Source organism: Lynx canadensis, chromosome F1 (genome assembly GCF_007474595.2).
Source record: "Lynx canadensis isolate LIC74 chromosome F1, mLynCan4.pri.v2, whole genome shotgun sequence".
In the NCBI taxonomy this organism is placed as follows: Eukaryota; Metazoa; Chordata; class Mammalia; order Carnivora; family Felidae; genus Lynx; species Lynx canadensis.
This window is the reverse complement of record NC_044319.2, coordinates 2,955,531-2,968,260: the sequence shown is the minus strand read 5'-3', so window position 1 is coordinate 2,968,260 and position 12,730 is coordinate 2,955,531. Positions and strand designations below refer to the sequence as shown.

Below are 12,730 nucleotides of genomic sequence, written 5' to 3'. Positions count from 1 at the left end.
CCTTGGGTTCTATTACATGTATTACTTTTTCACCCTTATTATTTGATTACTTTTTTTTCTTCTCATTCCCAGTACCTGGTGATGGATTATTATGTTGGTGGGGATTTGCTGACTCTGCTCAGCAAATTTGAAGACAGACTGCCTGAAGATATGGCTCGGTTTTACCTGGCTGAGATGGTGATAGCAATCGACTCCGTTCATCAGCTGCACTACGTACACAGGTGGGTAAGACCTTACGCAGCAGCGGGCTGTGTGAGCATGGAAGCAGACGTTTTTAGAGGAACGTGGTGCTTTCGATGGCCACGGAGGAATTTTGTCTTTGTAAACTATTTGACAGGTGTAATGATTGATTTAAAGTCTGCCCTGCAGATGTGTGTTTGATTGTATGCAGTGTAAGACGGAATGATAAAAATGGGCCTGTTTACACAATGATTTTTCATTTGGGGTTCTTCTTCGACCTGTTGACACACGTTAGAAGTCTCTTTCTCTGTGAACAGCTCATAATAATTTATGTGAAGAGCTTAAAGAGCAGTCTCACATTTTATTTTTATTTTTTATTAAAAAAATGTTTTTTAAGTTTATTTATTTATTTTTGAGAGAGAGCCAGATTGAGCTTGGGAGGGACAGAAAGAGAGCGAGAGGGAGAGAGAATCACAAGCAGGCTCTGTGCCGTCAGCACAGAGCCCATCGTGGGGCCCGATCCCACGAACTGTGAGATCGTTCATGGGCCAAAATCAAGAGTTGGACACTTAACCGACTGAGCCACAAGGCACCCCAAAGGAAGATCATTTTGATTAAAACTTTTCTATTCATCAGATCTCACTGTGGCTCTTGCCTACTCATATGCTTTTCCCTATTGATATTTGATAGTCACAAATTTTATTAAAAATAAAAGGATGAATATACTTTGAAAATCGTAAAACATGACGTGTTTTATGATGGTATTAGGGTCTCAAGAGTGAATTACAGGATGAGAAACCAAAGTGCTTCTTTCTTTGCTCAAACAGTAACCCAAGGTCCTAGCTGAGGACTCATTTAAAAATACTTTAAAAATATCATTTTATTGAACATTTAAAGAATGTTAGTTTCATGGGGTTTTGTGAAACTGTACCCAATTCATATCTAAATTCTCAATAAGGAATGATTACTTTTGAAAATAATTCCTCTGGATTGGAGATAGTAAATATGAGGTATTTGTGTTACCTGCCCTTCTTCCAGGCTGTGACATAGATACTCTTAACTGATCATAAGACCCTTTCCCACCGACTGTATGTGCAGTCTTAGAGTTCTCAACACAGCATTCTACCTGACAACTATCTTTCTGACGTTGACATTGAGAAGCACTTCAACCCTGAGCTCTGTTAAATACGTGTAATTTTACGAGGTACCTAACGTTAAATGAATCCCATTCATTTCATTGTGGGACAGCTCCGATGTCATAGAATTTTACTTTACGTTAAGCTGAATTTCTTTTTCTCCTAATCGTTGGTCCTAGTTTTGCTGTAGAACCACATACAGTAATCTAATTTATCTTGTTACCATGCCTTCTGAAGCCGTCTTCTCTTTAGGCTAAACATCTAAATACCTGTCGTTTCTGTGTTCTCAAGGCTCATGTACACATTCTGTCTCCCACTATCTGACATGCACATAGTACCCTCACCCTCACCTTGTGCCTTCTCCCTCCTCTCTCTCCCTTTACTCTTCAGTGGACGTGTTCTGCTAGGTTAACGTACCTCTTAAAATGTGGCTCTCATTTTCTGGACAGATTGTATTTTAGTAGATGCTTTACTGAGGAAATATTCCTGGGGTCTTCTTTTATAAATAGCACTGTGCTAAACTGCATAAAATTTTAAGTAAGTGTAGCATATGGTCCTGACTTGGAAAAGGCTTCCAGTCCATTTGGGGACACAAAACACAAGACATAAATAAGAACTAAAGTAATAAAAGTTAAATAATCACTTAGGGCAAAAGTTTAAGAGATGGAGTGAGCCCAGATTGCGAACTCTTTGTTGGGTTATACAAGCAAATTACAGTGAACTCAGAGAAACAAGTAATCTTAATTCTTAAGATTACCATTCATTAAGAAAACCATTCTTAATGGTTTTTTCCACTGGTTATTTAACTCTCGCTATGTGTTACGGACTTTACCTGTATTATTCTAATTCTGACAATAAATCTATGATTTGGGTGTCATCTAAAATGGATGTTCCATTTTACAGGTGAGGAAACCCAGCTTCAGAGACATGAGTCGGTAATTAGCATAGGCTGGATTAAAATCGAAGTCAGGCTGATGCCGGAATTTATGCTGTTCATATAACATCATATTGCTCATAAGAGGATGCTTTACTGGTAGGACTTTGCAGAATAAAAAGGCTTTCTGTGGGCAGAGAGGAAGGCGTTCTAGAAACAAGGGATGAAGGAGACAGGGACACAGGCGGGCAGAGGGCGGGTCTAGAGAGGGGTTGGTAGGTGACTCGGCTGAAGAAAAGAGCTCATGTGGAGTTTAGGAAGAGAGATTTCAATCCCTGTTGTGGAAACGTTTGAACACCATGCTGTAGACTTTAGATCTTGGGAGCCATCAAGTTACCGATACTTTTAGGTAATGTAGTGTTTGATTAAAACAGTGTGTTAAGTAAGTTGACTTTACAGTAAACTGTGTATCAGTTTTCATGTTTTGCTGGATTTCAGAATGTTTTATAGTTATGAATTTCAAGTAGAGGGAGTTAGAGAAGACAAAAAGGGAGTAGTGGAGACTGGATGTGTTCGGGGAAGGAAATACTTTTTTTCCCTTGTGTTCTTGTATTTTATTATTTTTAAAAAATGTTTATGGATTTATTTTGAGAGAGAGTGTGTGTGAGAACAGGGAAGGGGTAGAGAGAGAGAGAGAGAGAGAGAGGGAATCCCAAGCAGCCTCCGTGCTGCCATCACAGAGCCCGATGCGGGGCTTGAACTCACGAACCGTAAGATCATGACCTAAGCCAAAATCAAGAGTCAGATGCTTAACTGACCAAAGCATCCAGGTGCCCCTCCCCTTGTGCTCTTTCAAACTACACTTATTTCCAAACCTATAAAATACATTATTGGTCTTCTGACAGCACAGATATTTTCATATGAAAATTTTGTCTTCACTTATGCATCGGGAGAAAGGAGCAGTGGAGAGTAGTGGATGAGAAGAATCATGAAATCGTACATACGAGTGTTGAGCACATTGTGAGATTTCAGTCAAGAACATTGCAACTTCCTTTGAAAGGTCTAGAAATACACTTTAAAAACACATTGTAAGGCATCATGTTACCTGTTTTCAGAGATGTTAATTATGAGATGAAAGAGACAGGAATGGGGACATGGAAATAAGAAGCCCAGAGATTGACTCTGGAAGGCTGTAAAATTGATTTACACACTGACCCCATAAAGTACAGACATTTTCTAGTAACATGATGTAGTAAAAACAAGCATTAAGCTCGGTGCCAGCAGACTTATGCACTGTTCTGGTTCCCCCATAAGCTTTTTAAACTTAGATTCCAAAACATGATTTATCACTGAGATTACAGCAACTTGAAACGTCTTTTTTTTTTTTTTTTTTAACGTTTATTTTGAGACAGAGACAGAGCATGAACGGGGGAGGGGCAGAGAGAGAGAGGGAGACACAGAATCCGAAGCAGGCTCCAGGCTCTGAGCTGTCAGCACAGAACCCGACGTGGTGCTCAAACCCACAAACCTCGAGATCATGACCTGAGCCGAAGTTGGATGCTCAACCGACTGAGCTGCCCAGGCACCCCAAACTCCTCCCCTTTTAAAGAGGCGGGGAAAGGACGCAGTGGGACTGAGGACAGAAGAAACATGGCAGCAGTAGAGCTGTTGTTGGTAGCGAGGCTGATGGAGGTGCTTTAAACGTTAAAGATGTCCGTTCTCCCCAAACTGATCTGCAGGTTCGATGCAGCGCCTGTCAAAATCCCGGCAGGGTTCTTGTTTTCTTGTTCTTTTAAATCCAGGTGAAAGTACGTGTCGAGCTCTCCACCTGCAACAAGTCCAGCTCCTGCCCTTGTGTTGGTAGTTGTGTTTAGGCCTCAGGCTCCTGGCTTGTCCCAAAGCGACTGTCCCTAGCTACAAATTTAATAACATCATTTCATTTTCAGTAGTTGCGACAGCTCACAGGTTTTTCCTTTAGAGCAGTAAAGATTTTTTATTTGTTAGGTACAAACAGGCTTACTGCAAAGTTTACATGGAAATGCAATGAAACTAGAGTAGCTAAAATGATTCTTTTAATGATTTTGGAAAAGGAGAACGAAGTAGTCAGAATAACTACCTACTGTTGAGAGTTACTACGTTGCTGCCTTAAGCAAGACACTGCATAGTGGGGGAGGAGTAGACATCACAGATCACCAGGTAGAAAGGAGAACCCAGGCCGAAATGTACGCAGTTACCTCCAGCTGATTTTGACGACGGTGCTGACGCAACTCAGTGGAGGAAGGATCATCTTCAGCAAACAGTACGGGAATCGTAAGCAAAAAAACAAACTTCCTTCAGCCTCACACAAATGTGAAAAATAGTTCAAAATGGGTCATGGATTTAAGTAGATGACATAGGGGTACCTGGGTGGCCCAGTCAGTTGAGCAGCTGACCAGCTCAGGTCACGATCAGGTCAGGTTCATGGGTTTGAGCCCCGCGTGGGGCCCTGTGCTATCAGCGCAGAGCCCGCTTCAGACCCTCTGTCCCCCGCACCTGCACCTCCCCCACTCATGCTCTCTCTCAAAAATAAAAAGTAAGTAAATAAAAATAAAAAATAAACATTAAAAAAATATTCAACGTAAAAGTATAAAACTTTCAGAAGAAAACATCAAAGAACATCTTCTGGACCTAGGGCTTGGTGAGGAGTTCCTAGGACACCAAAAATTACTCAAGTGGACTTCATCAGCACTAAAAACGTACACTTCTAAGGCCCAGGTAAGCCGATGAAAGGGCAGACTCCAGAATGGGGGGAAATATTTGCAGACCACATACAGGATGTACACCTTATGTCTAGAATATATAAAGAACTCGAAACACAATCCTCAAGAAACCTCAGACAGTCCAGTTATAGGATGGACGAAAGACCCAAAGAGACACCTTGCCCAAGAGGAGATCTGGATGGCAGTGAGCACATAAACAGCTGTTCAGTGCCCTTGCCATTAGCAAACTGCGAACTACACCCACCATGAGAGGCAGGCCAGTGAGCAGGTGTTAGGACCGCTAAAATACGGACCAGCGGTCCTACTAAGTGCTGATGACCCTGCGGAGAAAGGAGATCTCCCACACATTACTGGTAGGAAGGTAAAATGGTTTGGCTACTCTGGAAACAGTTTGCAAGTTTAAACAAAGTAAACATGCACTTACCGTGTGACCTGGTCGTTGGCGTTTGTAGACATTTATCCCAGAACAATTAAAACATTTGCAGAAAAACCTGTACGTGAATATTCATAGCAGCTTTGTTTGTAACCGCAAAATACTAGAAATGGCCCGCGAGTCCCTCCCGGGCGGCGTGGTAGCCACCTGCTGGGCGCCCCGTGGGCCCGCGGCACTGGGAGCACACGGCAGCCTGGGCGGCCCCGGACGGTCCTGAGTGACGAGCATGGACGCTCAGAACGTTATGTTGTTTGTGACTCCACTTACCTAACATTCTTGAATTACCAAAACTACAGAGGTTGAAAGCCGATGAATGGTTCCCAGGGGACAAGGTCAGGGGCAGAGTGGGGAGTGAGACAGCCCGGGGCAGTTCTCTTTTGTGGTGATAGTACAGCTGTGCATCTTGAATGTGGTGGTAGTTACAGGAGTCTGTACGTGGGCTAAAATCGCATGGAATACGCACAGATTAGAAAAGGATAAAAGCCGAAAGGTCTCTGACGGAACATTAACGTAGTAGCGTCAGCTTCCTGGTTTTGCTATTGTGCCCTGGACGTAATACGTTGTAACCAGTGGAGAAGCCGGATGGAAGGGTACATGGGACTCGTTGTACTATTTATGCAGTTTCCTTTGACTCCGTAATCATTTCAAAATGGAAAGGTTTGGGGGCACCTGGGTGGCTCAGTGGGCGCTTAAGCCCAGCTCTTGATTTCGGCTCAGGTCATGATCTCGTGGTTCGTGGGATCGAGCCCCACGTCGGTCTCTGTGCCGACCATGTGGAGTCTGCTTGGGACTCTGTCTCTCCCTCTCTCCCTGCCTCTCCCCTGCTTGCTTTCCCTCTCTCTCTCAAAAATAAATAAGTAAACTTTAAAAAAAAAAAAAGGGAAAGATTTTAAGGGAAAAAAAAATTACCTCTATTACTTTGTTTTCACAAGTCTGGAAACCAGGCCCAGGAAACTCTGTATCTTGGTGAATTCCTCAGGATTGCCAAATTTGCTTAGTTAGGCTTCTGGCCTGCCGGGAAGTGATTTTTCTTTCTGTAACTCAGAACTTAGATGATGTGCAATTCAGGAGGTAAGCGGAGTCCACTTAGTGAAAGTCAGCATTGAAAAGGACCCTGGACTGAACCCTGAGGAGTTTCGGTATTTCGAGATGGGGTGGAGTAGCAGTGGCCAACGAAGCAAACTAAGGAGAAACAGTTGGAGGAAGATAATGAGAATATGCGGAATAAAGTAAATCATCTTTCCCTTTATGTCTAATAACACTAATGTCTTAACTGATGCATTTCTTTTTTTTTTTTTAATTTTTTTAATGTTTGTTTGTTTATTTTTGAGAGAAAGCACGAGCAGGAGAGGGGCAGAGAGAGGGAGACACAGAATCCAAAGCAGCTCCAGACTCTGAGCCGTCAGCACAGAGCCCGATGCGGGACTCAAACCCACGATCCGCGAGCTCATGACCTGAGCCAAAGCCAGAAGCCTAACCGACTGAGCCACCCAGGTGCCCCTTAGCTGATGCATTCCAAACCAACATTTAATATCATTTTTTGTGTCCTGGGTGTTGGAATGGGAGTGGGGGCTGCCTTACGGAAGTCATATGCTCTTTACATTCAGTTTATTGCCTTTTGAAAAAAGACTAAGTTTAAGGAAATACTTCTGCTTCACAGTTTTGCCCGAGTAGGACAGATTTTATTTTTATAAATTCATTCATGGTGAAAGTATTGTTCAGCCAGCACTGTTTGCCCAATATTCTACCTATTTTCTTAGGTGAGGTACTCCGGAGTGGAGGAAATAATGCCTTTATTTTGAAAAATTACTTTGAGATAAGCTTAACTCTAATGATAGAGAGCAGTTGAATGACAACAAAACCAGGTTTAAAAAAGCAGTAGGAATTACATACCTAAACACTGTGGAGATGGAGAGTGTGAACAAGTGAATCAGGAGGACCTCTTGGAGGAAACCTGTCTGTGATAGGAAGTAGATGGTTTAAGACATTGAAATAAGGGCGCCTGGGTGGCTCAGTCGGTTGGGCGTCCGACTCCGGCTCAGGTCATGATCTCGCGGTCCGTGAGTTCGAGCCCCGCGTCGGGCTCTGTGCTGACGGCTCACAGCCTGGAGCCTGCTTCGGATTCTGTGTCTCCCTCTCTCTCTGCCCCTTCCCCACTCATGCTCTGTCTCTCAAAAATGAATAAATGTTAAAAATTTATTAAAAAAAAAAAAAGACATTGAAATAGCTTCCCTGAGGAAGGAAGACCAAAGTAAGCAAGATATACAACGATTGACTGTTAACGTTTAGAAATAAAATTTTGTCGTTATTTTAATGTGAAAGATATCACTTAAATACTTAGGAAAATACAGTATAAAAATATTGTTATGAAAGCATGTCCATATTTTTTAAATGCTTTTAGCAAAATAGCTGGTTTTTTCCCTGTGTTTATTGAAACACTATTTCAGCTGTCCCAAAATACCTTATTTTCAGTCTGTCAACTCAGATTTTCGCCTTTGCCACAGAGGCACTCCAGTTTCCAACTTGAAGTCTGAATGCCAGCATTTCCATTTTTGATTTGCTGAATAAGCAGTTTGCATTTTAAGAGTGTGTCTTTTCTTTTCAATCATTTATTTGCTTGAATGTAAAATTTGTGAGAGAGATTATTTCTGACAAGTAAACAGTATCATGTGGCATATGTCGGACTCCGGTTGATGAAAAGTACACGCCAAATGTTGGGTTAGAATAAAGCAAGCCCTAATTATAGGTTGGGGAAAAAACCCCAACTTCTTTCTAAATATGTTAATTAAACTCAGCAGCAGGCTTGGTGTTCAGATTGTCAGCTACAACTTTAAGCATGCTAATGATGAAAGACATAAAATCCTGCTAGAACAACCAAAAAAATAAGCTTCATCTGATCAGAATGTTATGTTTGATGATCCTGTGGCATAGTTTGAAATGACAAAAATGGAAAGATGAGGACGTTTATGATGTTTTTAAATAATACAGAGATAATCAGAATGTTGATTCTGGTACCAAAACGTTAGCAGCCAATATTGTGTCTTACCTTGATTTCTGTTTCTAGTGGAGTCTTATCTGTGATATGACCATTTTAAGAGCGGTGCACCTGTTGTCTACAAACCAGAAGGACCCTACTAGAAACTACTTTGATAGAGAAGGGAAGGTCACTGAGGGCTGGCAGGTCACAGAGATCAGTGATAATAGAAAGTATTAACAATGTATAACAATGCTTTAAGCTTGTCGATTAGAGAGAATTAGACATGCGTATATAATCTGCAGAGAGAAGCTCCTTTCTTTACGTTAGATCACCTGTCATTGTACGGTTCTTTGTGGAAATAGATATCCTTATAGTTAGGTAATGGTAGACTGTGAAACCAGTTTTTTAAAATGGAGAATTCTCTATTCTAAACCTTTCAGAAGCAGTTTTAAAAAACGATCTAAAAATCACAAACTTGTCTTAATTGGCTCTATTCATAAAAGCATTAGATCTTATCCTTGATAATTAACATTAATAGTTGTCATTGGTAGGTAACTGGCTCCTGACGTTTTCCCAAACTTTTTTCCGCTGGTAGGAGGAAAGAGTGATCTCTACCTTTCTGTATTACTTGCCAGTGATATTCAGGGGATCTTCATTAAAAATTGCTGTTAAGATCTAATTATAAATAGTTCTTTTTAACAGTTTTGTTGAGCTGTAATTCACATACCATACAATTCAGTCAGTTAAAGCATACAGTGGTTTTTAGTATTTTCACAGATACATTCAACCATTACTTCAGTCCATTTTAAACCATTGTCATCATTTCAAATTTTTTTTTTTTTTCAACGTTTATTTATTTTTGGGACAGAGAGAGACAGAGCATGAACAGGGGAGGGGCAGAGAGAGAGAGGGAGACACAGAATCGGAAACAGGCTCCAGGCTCTGAGCCATCAGCCCAGAGCCTGACGCGGGGCTCGAACTCACAGACCGCGAGATCGTGACCTGGCTGAAGTCGGACGCTTAACCGACTGCGCCACCCAGGCGCCCCCATTGTCATCATTTCAAAAAGAAACCCTGTTCCATTGTTTCCCCCGCCCTCAGCAGCCATTAATCTGTCTCTATAGATTTGTCTAGTCTGGACACTGAATGAAATCATGTAATGGGTCTCTTTTGACTGGCTTCTTTCACTCGGCATACTGTTTGTTTTCTTTCTTTCTTTCTTTCTTTCTTTCTTTCTTTCTTTCTTTCTTTCTTTCTTTCAAGTTTATTTTTGAGAGAGAGAGAGAGAGAGAGAGAGAGAGAGAGAGAGAGAGAGAGAAAGAGACAGAACATGAGTAGGGGAGGGGCAGAGAGAGAGGGACATACGGAATCTGAAGCAGGCTCCAGGCTCCGAGCTGTCAGCACAGAGCCTGACACGGGGCTCGAACTCCTGAACCACGAGATCATGACCTGAGCTGGAGTCAGACTCTTAACTGACTGAGCCACCCCAGGCGCCCCTCAGCATACTGTTTTCAAGCCTCAGGCATGTTGTAGAGGATGTTAGATACATCTCAGATTAACTAGGTTGACTGGTAAAACTAAAATACCAACGTTCTCTGGAGATTTTTGACAGAATCCACAGTGTGCATGGGATCACAATGTGTACAGAACAATCCAGAATTACTCAGTGTATCAGGAAATTATGATTCAGTCTCAAGAGGAAAAAGTGGACTCCTAGCTCAAGATGACCCAGGTCACCCAGGTTTGAATTATAAGAATTATCAGGTAAAACCTGATCTAATTCTCTTGTCCCCTGTGTCCTTGAGAATCTGGCCTCTTGGTACAGTGAAAGATATCACTTAAATACTTAGATTAGTACTTATTTTAAATATACTTAATGAAGTAATAGAAAACACATTTGAAATGAATGAGATGACAGAAAATCTCAGTAATAGGAAAAAAAAAAAAAAAAAGAACCAAATGAAAACTTCAGAAAAGAAAAATACAGTATCTCGGGTAAAAATTCACTGAGTGGTTTCTGTATCAGAAAGGAGACTCAAAGGAAAAAGTCTATGAAATTGAATATAGATCAGTAGAAATTCTCTTATGCAAAGCAGGTATGAAAAGATTGGAAGAATGAACAGATTAGAGATGAAAAGATCCAACATATGTAATTGGTGCCCCAGAAAAAGAGAATAAGGCAGAAAAAAAAAAATAATGGCTTAAAACTTCCCAAGTTTGGAGAAACATATGAGTTTATAGAATCAACAATTGTGTCAAGCCAAAGCAATAGAAATTTGAAGAAAATCACTCCTAGCACCTCCAAATCAAAATATGGAATTAAAGGATATGAAAAGTCTTGATAGCATCTAGAGGAAAATAGCATTTTACATGGGGAAAACAAGTTGAAAGATCTTAGATTTCTCATCACAACCACGGGTACTAAAAGATAAACAAAATTTTGACAACACTGGAAAGAAGAAAACTATCAACCTACTTTCCTTAGGAATGAAGTTAAAAAGAGGATATTTTCAGATAGATGCGACCCAAGAGCATTTATTGCTTAAGACCTTCCTTACAAGAAACACTGATGACATATTTCAGAATGAAGAGTCAGCAGAGGAAATGCAGATCTTGAAGAAAGAAGAAAGAGCATAATAAATGGTAAAAAAAAAAAAAAAAAAAAAAAAAAAAATCTCAGCATACATAAAACACCTTTTTTTCTCTTAAATTCTTTATTTTTTTTTTTTTTAAGATTAAACTTTAATCTTTATTTTAAGTAGTCTCTACATCTAACGTGGGCCTTGAATTCACAACCCCGAGATCAAGACCCACACACTAAACCAACGGATCCAGCCAGGCACCCCTCTCCAAAATTCTTTAAAACACATGGCTGTTTATGTATTTATATTATTTATTTATTTATTTATTTATTTTTTGAGAGAGAGAGAGAGAGAGAGAGAGAGCATAAGCTGGGGAGAAGGCCAGAGGGGGGGGAGAGAGAGTCTTAAGCAGGCTTCACACTCAGTGGAGAGCCTGATGGTGGGACTCGATCCCACTACCCTGGGATCATGATCTGAGCCGAAATCAAGAGTCAGATGCTTGCTTAACTGACGGAGCCACCCGGGCTCCCTAAAATATGTGACTGTTTAAAGAAATTTGTTTTGGTAGATACTCGATGAATGCATATGTAATATGTGTGACAACTATAACATAATGGATAGATAGGGCATAAACAAATGCTAGTATAATTATAGAACTTTGGAGGTTTTTTGTTTTTGTTTTTTTTTAAAGGAAAAAGTCCTGTGGTGACAAAACAAGTAAGTGACAGGGAAAGGAAAACTAGTTTATCATCAGACTTTTCAACAACAAAACTTTATGACAGGAAAAAAATATGTTCAATATTTATGATACCCCAGAAAAGAGAACACGAACATAATCAACTTTCAGGTATAAAAAGCACACACAGCAGTGTTGTCAACTTGCAGGAGCCTGGGGAACGTTGTTCCCATGAATTCTTCCTGAAGAATCTGGAATATTCCATGAGAGAATGAGCTACAGACAACCAAAATGACCAGAGAGACCTTAGCTTAAGGACTGGTGTTGCTCGTTAGTCAGTTATGGATTAAAACAGGAAAAAAGAGGGAGACTGAACAGTATTGATGGCTGCATACTCTAATAATGGACATTTAATAGAACTATAAAGGTCAGTGGTGATAACTGGGAGAATTTATGCAGATTTTTTTTCAAATTGTCTTCAGTATAATTTTGGGGTAGTATTCGTCATGTTATTTTTGAGATTGTTGAGTGTAAATGTGAAATGAAACAAATGAGTGATTATGGAGTACTCTAATTCTGTTGTCCCCTGTGTCCTTGAGAATCCGGCCTCTTGGTATAGAAAAAAAGGAGATACCGAGAAAACAGAAGAGGACAAGTATGAACTCTGTACTTCTGAATTTGAATTGGAAGGATCAGAATGAACTTCTGAGGTTTCCATAATTTGCAAGAAGGACTCACAGAATTACTGAACACTTTCCTGCTTACATTTTATTGCGTAGAAAAGGTACAGATTGAAACCAGCCGAGGGAAGAAGCGTGTAGGGCGGAGTCCAGGGGAGCGTCTGTCATTCTCTCCCCGTGGAGCTGGGAACAGCTCTACTTACCTGCCATTCGTGGGTGACGGTAGGCACCAGGACTGTTAACCAAGCAAGTGCACCTGAGCATTGGGTTTCCGGAGTTTTGGGGGCTCAGCGTACGGTCTTGCATGATTGACCTTTCCCTGAAGTTGGGATGATGCCGTTAGTTTCCGGTCCCTTCCAGAGGTAAAACTGATACTGTGTGGCCCAGCTAAATTACATCACAAATTACGTTGTTAGATTGTCTGGTGGCCAGA

General features: G+C 40.8%; 1 protein-coding gene across 9 annotated transcripts in view; it reads left to right on the top strand.

Moving 5' to 3' along the window:
* CDC42BPA (CDC42 binding protein kinase alpha) overlaps window positions 1-12,730 on the top strand; it is a 317,618-nt gene that overhangs the window by 122,086 nt on the left and 182,802 nt on the right. For all 9 annotated transcript variants that reach the window (XM_030301801.1, XM_030301804.1, XM_030301802.1 and 6 more), the window contains exon 5: window positions 73-221. In XM_030301801.1, the coding sequence (XP_030157661.1) occupies window positions 73-221 (149 nt within the window). The remainder of the gene's footprint in view (window positions 1-72; window positions 222-12,730) is intronic.